General features: G+C 39.4%; 1 protein-coding gene across 4 annotated transcripts in view; it reads left to right on the forward strand.

Moving 5' to 3' along the window:
• USP22 (ubiquitin specific peptidase 22) overlaps positions 1-22287 on the forward strand; it is an 89683-nt gene that overhangs the window by 40291 nt on the left and 27105 nt on the right. For 3 of the 4 annotated variants that reach the window (XM_064390669.1, XM_064390667.1, XM_064390670.1), the window contains exons 3-5: positions 830-943; positions 1487-1531; positions 6190-6291. In XM_064390669.1, the coding sequence (XP_064246739.1) occupies positions 830-943; positions 1487-1531; positions 6190-6291 (261 nt within the window). The remainder of the gene's footprint in view (positions 1-829; positions 944-1486; positions 1532-6189; positions 6292-22287) is intronic. The other variant, XM_064390668.1, reaches the window with a different exon arrangement.

Consider the following 22287-nt stretch of genomic DNA (forward strand, 5'->3'; position numbering starts at 1 on the left):
GCAGATTGTGTTTTAGTAAGATTTGTTAGTGCCCACACATTTTTAACTTTCCTGTGATTGTTGGTTTTTTCACATCTATGTACTGAACATCAGCAGTTTACTATGATTACTTTGCACTTTTTCTGTGGTATATATTGGAGTAAAATAACATTTCTCAGTTAGGTATTTATTTTGTTTCTTGGCTTTCTTTTGTTTAAGGTTGTGCAAGAAAAATATTTTTAACATTGGTCAGTGTTCATTTGTTTATTCTGAAAGGGTGTGTGAAATGAAAAATTGAGACAGAAGTAACCTGTGGAATTAACTACCCTGGAAAAGCTTTTCCCCAGAGAAATAGCTTTGAATTTGCAGTGCTGTCTTCTGTTTGAGCCTTCATTTGTATTTTAACTAGGTGCTTCCTAATTATTTTAATGGCCTTGAAGAGAAATGGCTGAAGTTTTAGGAAAAGACAGCTCAAACTCATATATCAACTCTTTCAGGGCTGGTTCTGTGTGCATTGTAGTCAGTCACTGTCCTGATGCCTCTTGGTAACTCAGGTGTTGGAAAGGTAAATTGTGGGTTACAAACAGCCTGAAGGCAGCTGATGCTTTGTTGTCCTGCACAGTTTTCTTGCTGTGCCAGAAGCAACTGAATAACTCACACTGAAACTGGAAAAATGTCTGGGTTTTTCTCTTTTTTTTTCCCCTTCCAGATTCTAAGGTACAGATTTTTCTTCTTTTGTGGCCTGCTTGGAAGAAGGAGTGCCTGACTTGGAAGCCTGCTTTAAAATGCCTTCTGGTTTATGAACTCACATCTTTTTTTCCTCCTCCCCAACTTCCCTTCTGTTTTGCAGCCATAGACCTTTTGTATGGGGGTATATACTGCTTTATGTGTCAAGATTACATATACGACAAAGACATGGAACAAATTGCCAAAGAAGAACAACGAAAAGCTTGGAAATTACAAGGTTTGGTTTTCCTGCCTGAATTTCTTGTTTCTGTTTTTAATCATACCTGTCCCTCCCATTTGTTCAGTGGCAAAAAAACACTAAGGGGAAGAAAGAGCTCTTTAGAGAGAGTAGTGCAGGCCATGGGAGAGAGATGTTCTTCCTTTCCAGGAGTCAGACTGTGGGTTTAACACGTGCACCACACCTAATTGTAGCAAAAATATTTTATCTTTAATTGCAAAAAAATTACAGAAATATCTACTATTAATCCTGCAAAAAAACGTGCATAATATCAAAAGTTAGATCTGTATTAGGTAGAGAATGTAACAGTCTGCTCCTTTAGGCTTATTTATGTGGTACAGGCTCTGTTCCCCTCACATGAAATGCCACCCTTGTGTGTGATTTTTTTTTAACTTTTTTTTTTTAAATAGATCATGCCAGCTTACTTACACACCTGTGCTTTCAGGGTACACGCACAGTATCTATGTAGAAATATTTACACACAAATATATGTACACACATTTGTTTTATTCAGTTTGCTTTCCCTAATTTTTTCTTTTTTAGCCTTCACCCCAACAGTGGTTTCTCACTACCAGTGTACAATGACAGGTAAGAGGCGTGGGCTGGCGACGCACCTCACTAACAAGCGTCCCTTTGCTGATTATCCTGCCATTTTAGACATGAATCACAGTAAAGAATGCCAGTTTGATCGTGCAAATCGTTTTCCTCTTGTTTGGATATGTTCCAATGATTGAATAATTGCAGCAGACTTGATTTCATATGCTCTTTCCTTGATAGAATTCCTCCAAAACAAACCTTTTCTCCTTTTTTTTTTTATTTTGTTTTGTTTTGTTTTGGGGTTGTTTTTTTTTTTTTGTTTGGAAAGGAAATATCATTTATTCTAAACTAAGTAGTTTGTAAGCATCAGTTTTTAAAGCTTGTCATCCTCTATTTCCAGTGGCCTCTGGGGGGTATGTTTTCTTAAAGTGGGAAAGTCTGTATTTGAAGACAGATGACTTCTGTCTAGTAATGTCTCTTCTGGAATCCATGGCATCCTGTTTCAATGTGACAGCCGTAGTCAGGGCTGATATGACTTCAAACCATTCTTAACCTCATTTCCAATTTTAAAAATAGCAGCTAACATCGTATTAACAAGAGCTTTTCTGCTGGCTCAAAAGATAGCTGCCTTCACTTGGTTCCTACTACAGATGCCAGTCTGCTTCCTGCTTGTTCCCTGTCTGAGGGAAGGGAGTCAGAGGAAAGGATAGTGAGTCCTAGAGCAAGGAAATACACCTTAAAATCTTTTAGAACAAAGCACTGGTTTTCAAAGCAAGACAAAATTGGAATAGGTTTAAAAACCTTTCATCCAAGCTCTGCACCTATTCTAGAAAGTCTTCAATATGTGTTTGGGGCACCAAATGAATCAGCTGCAACAGAATAACAGATCTTCATTATCCATAGAAGAGGAAACCTCCCCCAGTTCCTTACTTTGAAATATGCAGATTTAAAGAGTAATTTCTTAGTTATGTTGTTCTTGTCAATTGATACATTTGTGCCTTGTGGACTGAGATGCAGCCACTTTGTCCTGCCATGGACATCAGCCTGCTGCAGTTTGTATTCCAGGGAATTACAGCTACAAGATTGTTCCTCTGGTCATCTTGGACCACAGAGTTGTGTAGAGAAGGTCAAAGAATCACCAAGAGGAAGTGTCAGGCTTGAAGCCTCTGCACTGATTAACTGGCTGTTGAATGGCACATTAAATATATATACACAAATGCATATTTGTATGAATATGCACATTCCATCCTCTGTCCCTGGAGAACTACTCTGTAGTGACCAGTGAAGACAGAAAATCAAGGAATAGACAACAACACTTCAAATTGCTGGAGTCTGCAATGTAAACCTTCTTTTTCTTCAAAGTCATGGCATAGGTTCTTTTTTGTCTTTTTATTGTGAAACCATGTGTTTCCTCAAAAATTTATCTAAAGGAGTGAGAAATGTACATGGGAGAAATAATGGAGAATTATGTCTGGTTTTTACCTTCTCTCTCCATTGTTCCAATCTCTGTGCTCCCTCCCTCTTGTCATCTGAAAGATCTCTTCTTGTTCAAAACTGAATGGCAAGAGGAGCACAAAGCCCAAACCCAGTGTCTTGGGTTTACATGGCTACCACAGAGTTAATTTACCTCAGGTCTTGTTGCCAACTTTAAGAACTTCAGAAGTGAATCCAGTCTGCAGAAACTGATTGGCTTAAAAACTGAAGGCTAAATGCAGTATATTTTCAAATTTCTTTCCACAGTGCTTGAAGGGTGTTAGTTTATACTTTAATAGATGCTCACATAACAACATGATGCCTGGAGAAAAAAAAACAACTTTAAGAAAACCCCCAAATACCATAAGATTCATTTCATACTCCTGTAGTATTAACTCTCAGTGTGCTGAGTTCCCCAGTCCAGCTGTAGTTCAGGGTTATGTGATGTAACTCTGAATGTTGCAACTTGGCCACTATTTTTTCCTTTGGTATTGAATTTTAATAACAGGGGAGGTGAGAATACACAGAGCCCTTTGTTCTAATTAATGTCTGAATTTTTGGGAGAGGAATAATTGGAAGTCTAGCAAAGCAAGCAATGATTGAAAAATTGTGACTTTTATAAACCTGAGCCTTCGCTGCCTTTTCCTTCACTCATCCCTGTGCCCCTGATGAATTCTCTGAGAAATGCCAATTTGAGTATTTCACCCAATAAAATAATTTCTTAGATGGAGATTTCACATGCTGACTTGAATCTCTATTTCATAGCAGCATTTTAAAAATGGCTAATTTTCACTTCTCTAACACTACTTTCCTTTAATTGTAAGTGGTGATCTGTGCATGGTTTGCAAATCTTTGTTCAAGGTAGTTTATATTGGAGTTTTTGGCATGCTTGTGAGTGTTATTAAACCTTTTTATTAAACCTCTTTCTTTGTCTTTTGGTTATTTTTTGTTGTAGTTTTTCATTTTTAAACATCAAACCATTCCTAATAAATGGCTCTGCCTTTTCCAAATTTTCAAGAGTAATATAACCTCAGCATTCCTGCTAAGTTATATAGCTGGAATGGAACACGTTTTAATTTCTGTGTCTGACTTAACTTGTGCTCCTTCTAATGAAAGGCTTCTGCAAGAATGTTTTCTGTCTGGTTTGCTCTGTTTGTGGCATTAATTGCACATGGTGTTTTGTTTTCTTTCATTTCTTTTAAATTGAACAAATACTTGATTCACCCAGAATCCTTAAAAGTAATCCAGTCTGTCATGTTTAACCTTATTTAGAGTTGCTCTTGTGACATGCTTTAGTCCCATCCTCTTCAGTATTTAAACTATATAATTATATATAGATATATATAAATATATATGAATAGTGCTGCTGATATATGTGGAGCTATTGCATGCCTAAAGTGCACATGTGTTTGCAGGTATGAATTTCATTGTATTTGACTTAAACCAGGATTTAAACATATCCAAGGGGGTATTTTTAAATTATTATCAGGGTTCATCACACTGACTGGCTGTGTTTGGCCATGTTTTAACTGTAGTGAACCCAACACAGGAATTTACAGCTGCACAATGCAATTGCTGCTACTAACACAGTGTTACCAATGAATTTATGTAAATTCCTAAGGGAGCATTACAAATATGACCAGGGTTGCTGGAGACATCCAGGGCCAAACCTGTTGGAAGGCAATGTTCCATCGCTGTGAAGTGTCCATCTGTGCATCTCCAAAGGGTCTCTGCAGACGTGCAGTGTGTCCAAAGCATTGCAGCTGTGTTATCTCATCAGTCTCAGTCATTCCCTGCCTTTTCTGTTTTCCTGGGTGTGTAGCTTGATGCTGAACCTTGGATAAAGGAAAGGGATTCTGGTATTGTTCCTTAAGTTCCTTGCATAATCTATTGTTGAATCAAATAAAGTGAGACATGGGTGTATTTGTGTAAATAAGAATTCTCTAGTCCTTGAGAATCTAAAAATGAGACCTATTACTAGAACCTGGAGGGTCAGTAGTAAATATGAATTGAACATTTTTGGGAGGGTAGTTTCTGACAAGCATAGCTATTTCTGAAAATGAAGATCAAAGAGCTATTAAAATTTAATGTATATTATGCAGAATGTGTAAGCCTCCAGCTATATTTTTCTACTATCCTTTTCATATGTATGATTTATAATTTATTTTCTGTAGCAAAGCGCTGCTTCTGCTCCATGCATTCTGTGAAAAATAACTCTTAATTGACTTTAATTCTCAGTTTTAGAATAGACTGCTTGCCATCTTATAATTCTTTCTTTTTAATGCCAAGATGCCTTTGTGACTCACAATAATTGACCTTGCACAGCAATTTCTGTGCTACACAGAAAGCTGCAGCAGTATTGAGCTGGTCAGCACATGAGTCTTCACTGTTGTGTTTTTCTTGTATCAGGTTTACACTGAACACAGCTCTGTGCTGATTTCAAATCTGGTCTCCATACTACTGACCTGACTCACTTCTACTGCACTTCCTTTGAACAAAGTAAATCTACTGGAAATGCAGTGTTGGTCTTCAAAAAGAATAATGACAGATTTTAGCTCATGAGAAAGGGTAGTTTAATATTTGGAGAGCTTTGACTGGTTGGTGGAGGGAGGGTGGTGTTTAAACCTACTACTAATTTCATTTTTAGATAACATTAGGTATGTCAACAAAGTGAATGTCAAAAATTAAAACTTGTCTAATCCTTCATTAATAGTATAAAGAGAGGTCATTCTGTGTAATGGCATATACATGTAGTAACTGTTCAGTATATTGAATTATTAAATTCTGCTGTTCTCTAAAGATTATCTGTCCATTAAGTTGGATCAGTTTAGATTTATTTAATAACTTGGCAAGTTCATCAGTGCTGGTTGTGTCATTTAACCTCCTCTGAGCACAAAGAAATGTATTTTCAAGTAATAGCAAGTTTATTCTTGTGCTGGAATTTCTTTTTTTTTAACTGAAAGGAGGATTATAATCCAATAATGGAAAGTTTATTGGCCTAACTGTTCTTTATAAGTAAAGAAGTGCTTTTGTGTACTTATGTTAGTTCTTCTTTGTTTGAAAATTTGGTGATACCTTTCCAAACCATATTTTTTGAGAAGGGATAAAAAGCAATCAGTGTCCTTAACTTAAATTGAATCTAACCTAATGGACAGCATGTTGAAAGTTTTGACTTGAACAGAATTTTTAATCCTTTTACTAAAGAACTTCCTGAAACTTTGTTTTCATCTGCTTAGGCATTGGAGAGAAGTATTCAACATGGGAGCCGACCAAGAGAGAGTTAGAATTGCTACGACACAACCCCAAGCGAAGAAAAATAACCACAAACTGCACCATAGGTGAGTTCCAGAAATCCCTTCTGGAGCAAACTGTCACTGATGTGTATGTTCAAAATTCTGTGTTGTTTTTCCATTGGTAATGGTAGTGGATTTCTGTAAGCTTTAGAATAACAAAATCAGTTTATTTTGCACTACCTTTTTCTTGCTGTGGAAGGATATCTGCTCTGTCACTGCAGGTACTGCTGATGATTGAGCTGTGTAACAAATACAAAACACAATCCTTTTTTTGACAGTATGAGTTTCTTGTAATGAGAAATCACTGGTGCTATCTCAACTCAGCCTTCATCAGAGATCCCGTGCAGGGATGTGAAGGGAAATCCTGTACCGCGTGCATCCTTAACCAGAGCAGACTATTGGTAAATCTGGTTTAGTAGAAGCAGCACATTCCTTCTTCATGTTTTGCACTCCAAATCTCTTCAATTTCATATGAGCTCTGAAAAGTGATTTTATTTCTCCAGTGGTGTCAAATGGCAGGTTTGAAATGCATCTCAAAGGTGTAATGCTTAAGAATTCAGTGATCTGGAGCAAAGAATTCTCTCAAATGTGTGCATCTGCTTCTGGCTGGACAGTTTTTGGGTAAAGGTGATAAAATTAACTGTTCTTCCAATGTTTTCCCTGCTGTTTTCAGGTTGGGTAGCAGGGGGTTAAAATTAGCTCCCTGACAAGCTCTAATTAAGATTATTGGGCATTTTCCTATGCTGTTAAATGCACAGTAACATTTTAATGGTGAAGTTTGGAAATAATGGTTAATGGTACAAGATTGTTAATTGTACAGGGTTGGAGGTGTAGCCATAGACATTGCAAGCAGGAAACAGAATTTTTTTTCCACAGTTTTACAGCTCTGTACTGTTTCATGGAACATGTCACGCTTTCAGCACGTTTGCATTTGTCAAAATACACTAAACATACTTTCTAAAGCTTTCTAATGTCATGTTTCTAATGCAGTAAGTCATTTAATCCAAAGTATGTGTATATTTATTTGGAAAAAATGGACTGAGAAGAAGTAAGTAAGTTGAAAATGTATATAAAATGGTAATTCTAAAGAACCTATGTTTTTGCAGTCATGGGACAGGGAAGACAGTTGGAAAAACATCTGGACTTTGGAAACTTTAAACAGCCTAGGAAAAATTAACTAAGCAAAGATTGCTTGCATCATGTTCACATTGGGATTTGTGTTCTGAGAAACTCCAGTATATTTTGTAAAGAACATTACAAATTAGTAAAGATAATAGAGCTGGGGAGGGGAGAAGAGGTTTGATAGAATTTTGAAGGTTACCGTGACCTTTGTGAAGAATTGAAGCACATTTCAGTGTTTCTCTTTGCAATCAGAAGGAATGCTCTGCCTGCTCTTGGAGGATTTGAGATCTTTCAGGCTGTTTAAAAAGGCCCTGTGTGTTTGTGTGAAATCTCATCTGCGGCTGCCTGGGCGGGGGAGCTCCGGGAGCACGGGGACAAGGGAATGACTGATCTCTTCACTTCTGCAGGCCTGCTTTTAAGAGTTCTCCTACTGAGCCCTGGAGCTGCCTGTGTGCTGAGATTTAGAAAGTAAAGAAAAAAAATCAAAGCACCCAGGAGCCATAATGCAGTTTTGGGCTGCAGTTAAAAGCAGAAGACTTGCTTTCTTTTACAAAAATGCATTGGGGGTTTAGCTCAAGAAAGAAAAGACCTGCCATTGTCCTTGAGCCTTTTCTCTCCACCTAACCTGCTGCTAAATATAAATCTGCTTCAGAGTCTTTTTGCCTTCCCTCCCCTCACTTTGACTTGTGTGTTTGCAGTTTCAGATCAGTGAAGAGCCTATTTGCAGACTGAAATGCTGCAGTAGCTGGACAATCTCATTTCTCTCTTTTTCTAATACTCAATTCTTTTGACATCAGGTTTTTATCAATCCCATAGCAGATATTAGTGAATCCAGTTTATCTTCTGAGGTAGGTAAATGGCTCAGAGAGTAGGCATGATGTCCAGTTTTATTGGTTCTGGAAATGAAAATGATGCTGATAACCATCTCTGATAGGCGCTGCACATCTGTTGAGCACTTCTGTTTACACAAGAGTCTGTTAAAACATAACCAGCTGCCTTTTATGCATAAAATCCTTCAAAGCTGTTTTAGGAGGAAGGCCAGGGGGATGTTTGTGGCTTTCTATCCTACCCCCAGAGATCCATGGATGTCACTTGGGAGTGGAACGTTTCACTGCTCTGCCATGACCTGGAACTGTGGTTGTGCAACAATTGTGTCAGCATTTGTATAAGTCAAGTGTTTCAGTGTTACAACTAAAATACATGGGACAAGAGACTGAAACCTGGGCAGGTGTGGCCTTGAAAGAATGTACATAACTTGTATTTGAAGCATCTGCATATGATTTTGATCCCTGCCAATAAAACACATTAAACTTGATGTTATTCCTATCTAAAACACACTTAGGTGGCACAGTATGTTTCCTGCAGTTGCCTGTCACATCTGTATTACGTGCATGGCACTCATTTAGGTGGGTGTTTACTCCATGGCTGAACATTCTGGGTACATGAAGGGAATTTTTTTATCCCAGATTTGTAGCAATCTCATGGTGCTTCTCAAAACAGCTGGATGTGTCTGCTGCTTTTGGAGCTGTTTGAACTTTTGTACAGCTGCAAGATCTTTTGTCTTTGATCAGCACCATGAATTAAAACTGAAGAATACTCAGACATGAGATGAATATCTTATAATGGAGACTTGAACTGGTAGTTCACTAGAGGAAATAATGTACAAAACTCACAGCTTTTGATTTTTCCACTTGAGTGACAATTTGAAACCCATTGAAGAAGGAGCTTCTTTTCCACATCCTCAGAAAAATGAGGAAAAAAACCTAACAGAAATCCATAATTTTTCCTTGATTCTCTTTAAAATGCTGTGTGTTTCCATCTCATAGATACTTTTTCCATCTAGTAAGAAGATAGTGCAGGTAACTTGACTTGAATCTCTATTTTGCCATTCAGCAAATTGCTCTTGAAATGAGAATTCACTCTGGGCACTTCTGCAGGCTGTGGAAACTGTGCAGATTCCTGTCTTTTGGGATGTACAGGGCTGTTCCCAATATTGCACATAAGCACCTTCAAAGTGACTTGGAACACACTGTTAACCAAGTGGAAACATTGAGTTGTCTTACAGGCAAAAAGCCATGATGAGAAATCTTTGCAGTGTGGATTTTATGTGGGACATTGCATGTTCTGGTGTCCTGACTTGACATTTTGATGGAGCTTCTGTATTTCAGGAGATTCAGGAGGAATGTCACGTCCACTCAGACCATAAACACGCTCTGTGGGAGCAGTGTCAGCTCAAGACATTCTCAGACCTTGTTCTACCTCAGACACTTGCAGGCTGATTTTTTTCATTGTGTTGCCACAGCTTTTTCCACAGATCAGGCTGAAGGGGATGGCATATTGTGGGGAACACAGAAATTTCCCAAGTTATTTTATTTTTCCCTTAGCAGCAGGACTGAGTAGTGTCCTCGACTATTCAATATTCATAGAAATGCTCATCTTGGTTTTAGCTTGAAACTGATGTTTCAAGCATCCCATAAACACAAAAACTTTTACATGGAAAATTAGGTAAGACTTAACAGCTATTAAATTAGATTCCAACATTGTAAAAGAAAAGAGTCTTAATTTTTTCAGTCTCCTCTTGTCTGTAAAGTGGCCTCCCTCTGCAGGGGAGGGAAGGGACAAAGCTCCACATTCACAAGCAAATTATTTGTTAGGGGGTTGAACTAGAAGTGATACAATATCTTTTGGGAACTATTTTCTAAGCTCATCTTGCTCTGCTGTCATTAATACCCCCAGCAGATCCATTCTCCTGAGTATATGAAATATTAGCTTGGGATCAGCTGCTCTCTGATTAGCATATGAAGTGACTTTGTGGCTAAAGATGGGTGTATTAACAATAGGAAGAATTAGACTCCCAATGCACATGGGTAATTAGCAGGAGCCACCCGGGATTCCCATTTGCAGGGTTGCAGAAAGGCAGAGGGGAGACAAACCTTTCCAGGAGACTGAGCAAATCCTCTTCATCAGGAGTGATGGGATGGAGAGGTGGCAAAACCAAAACTGCCTGGGATTTTGCAGCTGCAGTGCTGAGCAGCCTGATGGGCCAAAGAGCAGCATCAGGGGAATAAATATTGCAGAACTCCTGTGTGAAGGTGGCAAGGGAAGAGGAACAGTGACCTGGAAAATATTTCTGGTTCTCTAGACAAGCTACCAGAAGCATTTTTGCTTCTCTGACTTGGAAGTGTTGAAGGCTGCATTAGTACTTGGATGTTTTTTGTGAATGTAGCAGCACTCAGGTTTGCTTTTTCTCCTTGGATGGCACTTAAAGTAGTTCAAGTGGAAAAGTGGAATGAAAAATATGGTCTGGTACAGCACCACATTTTTAGCTATGGCTTTAAATTTAAATTACTGATTTGTAAGCAGTAATGCTTTGATATTTGAAGTTATGACTGCACAAAGTGCATCCTGAATAGAAATCTCTGATTCTTAAATTCTTTTAGATTGCTGTGTGATGAAGGAAAGAAAACCACCTTTAAGACTACTCAGGTGAATGTTTCCTCTTTGGCTTTATTTGTATTGACTTAATTATTAAAATGGTTTTCTTGGTGAAAAATTGTTTCTTAAAAGGTTGGATTGCTAAAAAAAAATGACACCTTCATATCAGTAGGGAGAGCCTTCTGTTCCTGTTTTACTTTGTCACGAGCTTAGCATGTCTGACCATTGGACCCAGTTGTGTGATACATTTCTTAGGTCTAAAATTGATAAAGCTGATCCTAAAAATAAATTTTAAAAACCCTCTCCTCTTAAAGTTCCCAGGGAATTCCAAGAAAAATTAGAGGGGTGTGACTATTTTAAGAATTCTAAAACACAAGTAGTGATTTACCCTCTGAAATTTGTAGAGCTGTACTTTCAGAAAATCTTAAATTTCCTAAACTTAGCTCTTTATCAATATAAACTAGAAGCTTTCCCCCTGCAAAAGGCTTTGTGAGGAGAAATTCCAGATTGGATGCTGCAGTTGCCTTTTTGTGTATTGGCTGTCTGGGAACTTGTCACCTGGTTTTCCAAAGCTGGTGCCAGAAAGCAATTTGCATCACTGCAGTAATGTCACCGTGTGTGGTTTATCTGCACAGCAGTTGATTATGTGCGATATAATTGTGATTCATGGGTAAGATTAGGAACATCAGAGTTATCAGTGAAGTCCCTGCAGCATTTTCCTGCTTAGAGTGAGCAAACTTTTGTTGTAGAAACTTTTGTTAAACAAAAATCAGCCAGCACTGAAGAGCTGACTGATGAAGCAGCACTTCCTCAGAATGCCTTGTTGCCACCAGGTGCCATTCCTGCCTCCAGTGAGGAATGAGGGGGGTTCTGATCTTGTTACCTCAATATTTGTTTGAATTTTAGACCCTCTTTCAGGAAGATCAGGAGCTGATGTCACTCAATGTGTGAGCTGTCCTGTTGATGTTTTCATTTCACATCAGCTAAAATCCCCCTGCAGACTGTACAAATTGTAAGTGAAATCAGCAAATTGCAGTTGGGGTTGAATTTTTCTGTTATCCTGTCTTGGAAAATTGCCATTCCTACTTGCATAGAAAATACTTTAATTTTGTAACTCTAGGTGGCTCTTGGGGATTGGAGGCAAAGGAAGATATCCCGTGTGTGTTTGCACAATGGGAAATTCCTTAGAAGACAAGGTTGTTGATCCAGGGCTTGGATCAAGTTCCAAACTTCTAACTGAAACCTGATTTTCCTGCTCTGGACTTTTTAGAAGTAGATCCATGGTTGTTACTGATCCAGACACATTATTTTTAGTTTACAGACAGTGTTTGAATTTGATGCCCTGCACTTCTTCAGGTGAAACTTCATCACTTAAATCCAGTTGAATAAAAGCACCCAAAAAAGCCCTTCTTTTTTTTTCCCCTCATAGATGCTGATTTCAAGTGTAAAATGTTTCCTGGCTCAACTGTTTGTCTTAACCCCTTTCTCTAATGGTAATGATTTTTTTTCCTGCGCTGTGTTTTCTTCACTAAGTAATTATGTAAACTTCAGTATGCAGTCAAACCAGCAGCCTTTCAGTAAAAATTCAGTGTCAGTGACTTTGTCATCTGTTTGAATGGGTTTTATCAGAATCTAGATTTTCTTACCAAGGAAAACCCAACAGCAGCACTTAGCCAGAATGTCTTTATGGCCCTTTGAACCAGATATCCTGTTTAGATGAGGTATTTGTTGTTACAGATATGGAAGTTGAGAATTAGCCCGTGGAGCTGCGGTGGTTACAGACAAGTGCCTGTTGTCGTGGGCAGAGCTGTGTCCTTAGCATGAGAATCTTCATTTTCTTATGTTTACAAAATCATAGAATCACAGAATGGGTTGGGTTGGAAGGACCTTAAAGCTCATCCAGTTCCACCTCCTGCCATGGGCAGGAACACTTTCCACTGTCGCAGGCTGCTCCAAACCCCGTCCAACCTGGCCTTGGACACTTCCAGGGATGGGACTTGTATAGATCTCTCTGGCCAACAATTTGAAATAAACCTTGATTTACCACTGTATTTTCACCTGATTAACTCGGTGTCAGCACAGCAAGCATGGTGTTTTCAACAAGGCCAATCATCCCCATCTCAGTTTTGTTCTTTTGTGGATTGCTTTTGGATTATATTTACTCTGACCTTCCATTCTGCTCTTTCCTGTCTGCTTCCAGAGTTGGCTTTATGTGGCCAGAAGGTAGATACAGTATATACTGAAAGCAGGAATATGCATAAACAGCATGTGGCATGGTTTGTGTGTTGTGGATTGTTGGACGAGCTCTGTGCCAGTTCATCAACAATAATTTGTGCATATTAATATATTTGGATGCATTTAATTTCATTGGCGCTTAGCCTGATCCTTAAGTTATTAATTTGTGAAATCTGTTTGGAGGAAGGGTAAAAACTTGTAGGCAGCATATGGTGTGATATTGGGGGGAAAGGACGGCTGCGGGTGTGAATTTTATTTTGTCAGTTTGGTGGGAGTACCTCTTGTTCTTTATGGGTGCCATCTGCACAAGGCTCTCTCTGCAAGGCTTGTGCTCTGTGCAGAGCACACAAGAGCTCGCTGAGCTTTTAACTTTGGCTTTGGGGGAGGGCAAAGGGAATATTTTATTCTGTGCCACCTTTTGAAGTGTTTTGTTTTGTATAAAGACTTTTCTTTTGCCAGAGGAAAACACCTTGAAGGGTCTACAGCTTAACGGGCTGTTAAAGGCTGGTGTCATAAAGCTCTGGATCCATCATTCAGGCATTTTCACAAACATATTTCCTCTTGTTTGCCTGCTACTGTTACTTTTTTGATGCTGGATGTCTTCTGTCTAGTCTTGCTGACCTTCCAGCAATTATGGGAATAATCATTATTTTCATGCTCTGGTTGTTAGGACTTCAATGTCTTGAACTTTATAAGGTCTGTGAGACAGGGCAGCTCCTGGTTGCTTTGAGAGCTTCTCCATAGCTTTATTCAACTTCTTTAAATTTGTTCAGCTTTGTATATCTGCGTATACAACAAGCACCACAGTTGAGAGCTCTCTGGCTGCAGTAGTAAATGAAGGCATTTTGTTCAGTGCATATACTTAAATGTGACATTTCATGCTGTTCTTTCTGCTTTTCAGGAATAGGTGCCTTTTTGTTTCTGAAGCTTTTGTTGTGACATGCTTCCACATCTCCAGTGGAATGAATGGCAGGGGCTTGGAATTTGGAGATCTCTGAGCTCTCTTCCAACCCAAACCATTCCAGGATTCTATGATTCTGTCTTTCTCCTCCAGCCAATTGATCTTCATATTTTATAGGGATCATATAATGCTTTGATATTTAGTAATAGATTTGAGTATGTGGTTATTTCCAGTGAGTATATGAGAGATGTTTTCTTCTCTTGTGTGTACATTCCCCAGTGTTTGCTCAATGCTCAGAGATCCTGACAGAGATTGGATCACGTTGAAGCACAACAGGCGAAATTTGTTCAGTGGGTCTTGATATGCCAGGACAGGAATTCAGAGAAGTTTGGTTCAAGTTCTGCTGCAGAACTTAAATGTCTTTTTCAGCTTTCTTAATTTCAGCTGAGAGACTCAGAGAGATGGTTGCTGTGGATGATTACATGCTGTGTAGGTTTCTGGGTTTGAGAACATGCTGCATTGGTTTATTCCTGACACCTGAGAGAGAAAAACAATTTCACAATGCAGATGGTCAATAAAAAATGCTGAAATACAAAATTACAGATATAAAAACTGGCATTTTCCATGACCTTGAAGGGAGAAAAACAAAGGCCTTTTTTGCAGGGTGCTCCTGGGTCCACATCTTGTGAGATGACTTACCAAAAGGTTCCAAACTACTCTTGCACAATGCAGAGATTCTTTCCTTTAGCTCCCCTTTTCCCTTCCCCCACATTTATTTTAAACTTAAGCTTGCTGTGGGAGACAGTAAATCCATATAGATAGAAAGAAACAGTGATAACCCAGTATCTTGGACAAGTTGTCTCCTCCCTCATTTTTGGAGCTTTTGTAAAGCTGTTGCTGTTTGCAGCATTACATTTATTCTAGTTCAGAAGCTGTAGCACTAGGGGAGCTTATCTGTAGGTCTTGTTGTATGTGTGACTTCCATGTTAATGCTGCACTTCTTAAACTCTGACTTGGTTTGTTTACAAAGATGAGACCCTGGAGCACTTGAGGCATCAGGGAATATTGCAGAATCTCATCACTGAAGAGATTTAAGAACAATTCAGAGAAACATTTGTCAGGAATAATACAGGTACTGTTAATTCTGCATTGAGGTATAGAGACAGATCAGGTGACATCTCAAGAACTTCTACAGCTCTTTCCTGTGATTTTAGTGGAAGATTCAATTCACTTTTCAGTGGCTTGGTCAAAACCCCTCACTTTACTTTGTTTTGGAAACACATTTCTTGATTTAAATTCAGAGGGAAGAGGTACTTGCAGTCCCTTGTCTTGCTTGAAACAGCTTCTCTATTTACACAGGCCATATGAAAAATTAACCTTAAGGGGTTTGTTTGTTTGTATTGCCAGATATTTTAGGATTGCTGACTCATTTTACCAAGCTGAGGGTGTGCACACAGGAGCCAATTGCCACCAAATCAGAAGGAGGAGAACTTAAAGGACATCAAGTGCCCCTGTCCTGTCTGTGTGCTTGGTCTTAATCTGGGCATGCAGCCACTGCAAAGCAGTGACAGGCTGTAACCTCACAGCCCACACCATCCAAGGAGATCACTTGCCTTGAGTGAAGTGCTCTTAGCCTGGAGAAATAGGAATTATAACAATCCTAACTGAGCAGTAGCCCTCAGAGAATCAGGCACACTGCTGAACACACACACAGCAACCCCAGGAAATGAAATCTCAGGGAATGTGCCCTAAGGCAGGGAATGGGAACTCGTCTGGGCAGTGGAAAGGCTCCTGTTTTGGCATCATCATTTTGGGAATTGGCTCAAAGATATACGTGTTGGAAGTAGAGTATAGAGAGTACTTTGTGTGTCTGGCACACTGTGCACACTCAGGAGTCATTTCTGGCTCGGAGGTTTCATCTGTGCAGTAATAATATAAAATGATACACTTGATGTTGGCTCATACCCTTGGTAACTTGTTTGATGTGTTTGCTGCAACCATGTCACTTGCCCTTAGGTTCTTCCAGCAATATGTGTCCGAGTAGGATGTGTGGAAAGGCCAAGCTGTTGCTCTGGGGAAGGATCTGTAGTAAAGCCATCTTTGGTAGTCATTGCTTAAAGATGTCATTTTGCTCCTAAATCTGGCAAAGGACAACCTTTCTTGAATCTCATCTCCATTTGTTGCTGGTTATTTCTATGTTATTGCTAGAAATTCTTTGTTTAAGTAAGCCACAAACACATATCTCCTATGCTGAACCCTGGGTCCAGTGTTGTGTCAGTGTTGTGGAGTTGATTTTTTTTGTGTCAATGTTGTGGAGTTGATTTTAATTAAAGGTGCAGCACAATACAGGGACTCCGTTGAGCTCCTCCAGAATTGATTTTAAACCTTCTTGATAGCTGCAAATTTAAATTTCCCTTGACACACAGTAGCATGTGTGACACAAAGGTAATGAATACCAGACCCCTGGATCTATTTGCATTATCCTGTGACTCTTCTTCTGCATTACTAAATGGAGAGAGTGATGCATTGAGCCACAAATGCAAAAGCCCATGCACAGAATACCCATGCAGTCTAAAAATAACATTGAGGAGAGTTAGCAGCCCTCACTCCAGCAGCAGTTGTTACCTGTTCTCCAGCCTTGCTCAGTGGCAGCAGGGCAGGTAATTTTGGTTTCCATAAGGTCGAGTAGGAATCCAGGGATGAGGGCTGTTCACTGTGGTTTTAGCCACCTGCCTGCATTGGGAATTTGTTACAGGAGAGGGGCTGAAGGGTGGCTGGTTTTGGGGTTTCTGACAGTTCCTGCATCCTTCTTTTGTTCTGAGTGGCTGAGCAGTCTCAGGATCAGAAGCAGGGAAGGATATCAAACACCTCTCCTGAGTTAGGTGCACTGGGCTAACAGAGCTGCCTTTGGAAACACTCCAACAAATCAGAGTCCCCAACTCCCTCATTGCAATGTTTTCTAACTGAGACAATTATTTTTAATATCTAATTAAATTTTACTTCTTGTGAGCTCAGTCGTTTTTTATTATAGCTTTGGTAGGTCACAAGAGTTAATTACAGTCCTCATTGTAGTGGCCTGTAACATACTTGAAAATTGTCAGCTTGGCTGTTCCTCCACCAACACTATCTGGTTTTAATTAATTAACTCAACCAGTGGATTCTTCATTTGTTTCTCCAGTCTCAAATATTAATTCCATACAAATTTTTACTCATGTTCTTGACATTACAAAATTTATTTTTAAAATGAGTGCTCATTTAGAGACATCATGCAGCTGAGGTTTACCTGTCACCAGAGCAGAATTAGTTCCAGGCCTTCTCATATGCTTGTTAAGTTCCAAAATGCTGTTTGTAGAAGAGCTACAGCTCAAGATTAAGTTGTTGAGGCTGAGTTACTGTAGCCATTGCTCCTTATTTTGTGTTTGTCCAGTTAATTTTTCCTCGTTTCCTACTTCACAATTGTTTTTATTGAATTTAATTGATTTCAGATAGTTTCTCCCCTTTAACAAGTTGCTCTTGAGTTATTGTTTTGTCTTCCAATTACATTTGCACTGTCCTGATGTGGTTTGTCCCTTCTCTAAGTGTGTATTATGTGATGTCACTGAAGCTATTGAATAAGAATAGTGAATGCAATCAATTCCCTGTCAGCTAAGAGGGGTGGTGGCAAACTAAATGCTGGAAAAACATTCTTGGTGTCTCAGTAAGTGCTGTCGTTTCCATGTGGTGTGGATGGGCTAGGTCCTCTTCATAGATGTGCTAGAAAATGCATTAATCTTTGCTGCTGAACTGCTGCAAATCTCACTGTGCATCTCTCCTGGCATTGTAATGTAGGTGGGTTGTTGCCATTTGGTAACTTTTCAGGGGTTTATGGATATTTTAATGGAGAAAAAGAATAAAAGCATTCACTTTTGAATGGCAATTCTAACACGACATAAAGAATAAATCTGGAAAGTCTCCTAGGAATGCTGAGGTCACTCCAGAACTGCCCAGTTGCACACAAATATGCCTGAAATTATCCAAAAAAAGACTTGAATTTGCCCTGTGAGCCTGAATAAAGCACTTGTACATGCTTTTAAGTGTTGGATTTAAATCAAAACACATAAGGTAAGATTTTTCTTACAGACTGGGAAATATGAACGGCTGTGTTGTTTTGTTTATTTTGAACCACTTAAAATCTGGAAGGTGGGAAATAACTTTCTTTTAGAAAAACAAAACCACCGTTGGCCAGGAACGAGTACCTTAGGAAAAGTGAGTTCATGCCAAGCACCTGGTTGAGGTGCCAGCCTGCGGTGCTGGGACACATTCCCCTTTTGGCTCAGGTAGAGTGTGAATTGTCTGCATCACTCCTTTAAAAGGACTGCCTAAGCCGGCTTTGCCTCGGGGCAGAGCTGTGTTAACAGTGAAACAGGTCAGCATTGAGGATGAATTCCTCCAGCTCTGTGCAGCAGTGACACACCAAGACTGAGAACTTTGGGGTTTGGTGATTCAGCCTTGCAAACAGTCCTTGTCTTCTGCTGCTGGTACATCCAAGGGGGAATAATGACTGTATTGTTTTCTCCATACAGTTAATGGTTTTGCAATCCATGTGCCACTCATGGCATGTTCTTCTTCCCTCCAGTGTAGCAGCTCCTGTAGTTGGACTGCAGGGTTCTCAACCGGATCCGAACTCATGGATAGTTTCTTTTTGTACACATAAGCAAATTTTTTGCTATTGAGCAATCTGTTACTTCAATAGCAATAGAAAAAATGCAGTGATCCAGAAACCTTTAGCTGGAAATGGGAAAGTTAAAGATGGGGTTTCATTTAAAATTCAAATATTTCTTTTTCCTATGATGCCTTTTTTTTTTTTTTCAATTCCAGAAGACCTTTTTTATTTATTAAAGGCCATTCTGCTGTGTAGGGGTAGCTAAACTTGTAGGTTTTGATGCAATGCACAATGCAGTGTATCTAAAACAGTCCTGTAATTTATTTTCTCTCTGTTTACAGGAGTTATTTTTCATAGTCTTATGCTGACTGCTTCTGGACTCAGTGTCTTCTGTATTATCAGGGTTTTTAGATGAACGTTTTTATTTTATTCCTGTCACTGACAAATGAAAATACTTACTTCTAGTTAAATCAGGAAAAAGAAATCCAAATTTTTATAACAATATTATCTAAATACAATGTCCTCTGTCATCTTCTCAGCCTCCCAAAACTGTAGCATTCAATATGGCTTATGAATCTTGATATGCACACACACATATATGATATTCAAGAAATATTTTTAGATAATGGAGTGATATAGTGAAAAATTCATGTACAGAATATAACATATATAGAAAAAAATTGAAAAAACGTATTGCAGATCTCATTTTCTAAATTAAGATGTATTGCTCTACAATTCTATTCTGACTTGTAATTTAAAAGTCTTAATGTAAAAGTTGGGTAGAGCAGAGGAGTGAGAGAAGCTCTCCAGGTTGTGCCTGTTGGTGATGGAACAGCTCAGGGGGTGAGAGGTGGGTGGGTGGTGCTGGTGAAACAGCTCAGGGAAGGTGGTTTGTGTCCAGAGGGATTTACAGTGATTCCAACTGAGCAGTGACCGACCTGGCAGCCCTGAATAGCTGGAGAAAAGGAGTCAAGTCAGAAAAATGAAAGAGAGGGAGCACGAGCATGTTTTCACCTGGTTCAGCACCAACCCAACAAGGGAAGATTATTGCCCTGAGTGTTCATCTTCACTTCTTTGATCTGTCCTGTAATCCCTTGCTTGGTGTTGCTGTCAAAACAACTCTGTTGAAAAAAAGATCTGCTGATGAACCAATATTTTCTGTTTCCTCTTCTCTCTCCAAAGATGATTTTTTTTCTTTCTGGGTAGATTGCATGTTCTGTGTTTGCTGGAAGTAGCTGAATTGTTCAGTTAGTTTTTTAAGATCATGTGGTTGAAATTTCTTCATTTAATTTGGCTGTGGCAAAAGTTTCTGTAGCTTTTTCTTAAACAGTTGTCAAAAAACAATTTAATACCCAAATGTGTTTTTGGTACGTTTGTAAAAAATTTTCTGTAAGAACCTCTGAAGAAAAAGTTCTAATTCATTTGCCTCAGTGTTCCTGCTTCTGTAGTTCTGTGGGTTTCAGTCCCTGTGAAAGGATGCTTAGCTGAAGTGTTGGGGAATAAATTAACCAAAACTGCATGGTTGGGGCTTTTTTGGTCACTCATGTGATCATTGGTGTCACAGAATGTGATGAGTTTTCCTGTGCAGACTTGTAATTTCACATGTCTGTATACTGCTGCTTTCTGAAATGAGTATTTTTGTATTAACATTTCAGAAGGGATTAGCTTTGGAAAATAATTGCTGTCACTAACCCCATTAGCAAAACTGCTGCTCCTGGCATGCAGGTGAAACAGCAGCTCTGGGTCTCACTGGGCCAGTGTTTGTGGCAGCTCCATTCAGGTCATGTGTGCTATGTTCTACACTTGAAACTTGAGAGCTGAGAGAGAATTTGGGTGTAGTTTTAGGTGCTGGGAAGTAGGGTAGACCTCTCCTGAAATATTTTCAGAAAGATGCTCTTAAATGTTGTTGCCAGTTCTTGTTGGATGGACTTAGGATGAATACCTAAAATTATTCTAGAAATCTTCACTGCTGTGCTGCCCTGTTTGTTTCCAAGTGTGATGTTGAACTGCCTTTAAACATTTCAGTGAGTTCTTCCTCAGCTTGCACTGACTTGTGGCACTGTCTGGTGGAGCTGCAGGGAAGCATCAGCACCAGATGGGGGCTGGGGTAGGGGACAAGGATTGCTCTAAGGTGTTGCCAACCTGGGTTTCCTGTAGAAAGGATCTCAGGCTGGCTCTGCTTCGGTGCCTCTGAATCATCTGCTGGTTGTGTCACCAAGGTGCATTGTCCAGTGACTGCTGCTCTTCCTTCCAGAACCTTCATTCCACTACATCCCAAGTTTCTGCATGGGAGCTTTCATTCAGACTGGTTTGTTTGCTGTCTTCCCAGTCCCAGCCTGGGTTTAGAGGCAAACAGAACGTCCTCCATGAGTGGTTTTTCTATATTTTCTATTCATGTGTGGTCCTTTCATTTCCCTGCTTCCCCACCTCTAATAGCTGTGGAGTTGCATTTATGGAGAAGTGGAATTTCCTTATCTTGCCTTGGATTTTTCATCTCCCCTGCGTGGGTGTACTGGCAGAGCCAGTGTTCTGGATCTCCCTGCATCCCAACAACCATTGTTGCCCAGTGTTACAGATCTACTGCTTTGAGCATTGGAAAAACAGAACCCATTCCTGGAAGAAGATGGAGGAATTGAAGCTGACAAAGGTAAGCCAGCCAGAACCCAGTCTTGAGACCAAATGTACAAAGAATTTCCCAGATGGGTTTCCCTGTGCTCAAGGCATTGCAAAAGTAGATTTCTTGCCTTTGCTTATGCCCTGCCTGCCCAGCTTTTGGCAGAATGAGTAGTGTTTGTATTCCATGATGATGATTAAAGGATATTTCCTTCTTTTATGATTATACCATACATGACAATTTTGTCTTCTCAGTAACATTAATTTATTCCAATATTTACAATTGTATCAGCATGGTTCAGAGCTAAAACTTCTTTCTTGTGAATTATATTTACCACAACAACACATATGCATGTGTAGAAAATATTAAGTATCTCACAGGTTGCCCTGGCTCATTTCAGAACAATTCATAAGAAGCAAAAATAAAGACAATACTATGAAGCACAGCAGAAGTTTGCAAAGTAGCAGAGCTTTATTTTTAGTGGAGGTTGGAGCCTGTTGACAATCCTTAGACTGTGACACTGTGTTCTGATTAGAGCCTGGTGGAGACCACTGTTGGTGTTCCAGCACAAATGGACTGCTGCATGTGAGGTTTTGGCACATTATTTTTCTGTTAATTTATGACCCACATGTTGCAATGCTTGACTGTTCCAGCAAAACCTTGCCAGGCTTTATTAAAGGGGAGGGAATAGGTGTGGCAGGCACAAAGCTTTTACATTCTCAATATGTTATTGACCAGAGTGCTGTACAGGCTTTAATTTTTAGCTGTTTTTCTTTGCAACAAAACTCATTATTCCCCATAAAAGTTAAGCACAAGAGGATGTGTTGTTCTGAGTTCTGTCAGCTCTTTAGTTTACCTACATCAAATTCTGATGTTTTCCAGTGTGCTGCAGTTACTTATGCAGTACCTGAGCTGTAGTTCCTCATACCTGTTTCATTTCAAACACCAGTTTAAGAGACTGTACAGCAGCTGCAGTCATTGCTCCCACTAGGATAAGACTGATGTGTGCTGCTTTCCTTTTTCCCTTTTCAACTGAGTAAGTTCTCATGTTTTGCTACAAATCATTTTCTGATTTTTCTTGGGGTTTGGAGT

This window comes from Passer domesticus, chromosome 15 (assembly GCF_036417665.1).
Source record: "Passer domesticus isolate bPasDom1 chromosome 15, bPasDom1.hap1, whole genome shotgun sequence".
In the NCBI taxonomy this organism is placed as follows: Eukaryota; Metazoa; Chordata; class Aves; order Passeriformes; family Passeridae; genus Passer; species Passer domesticus.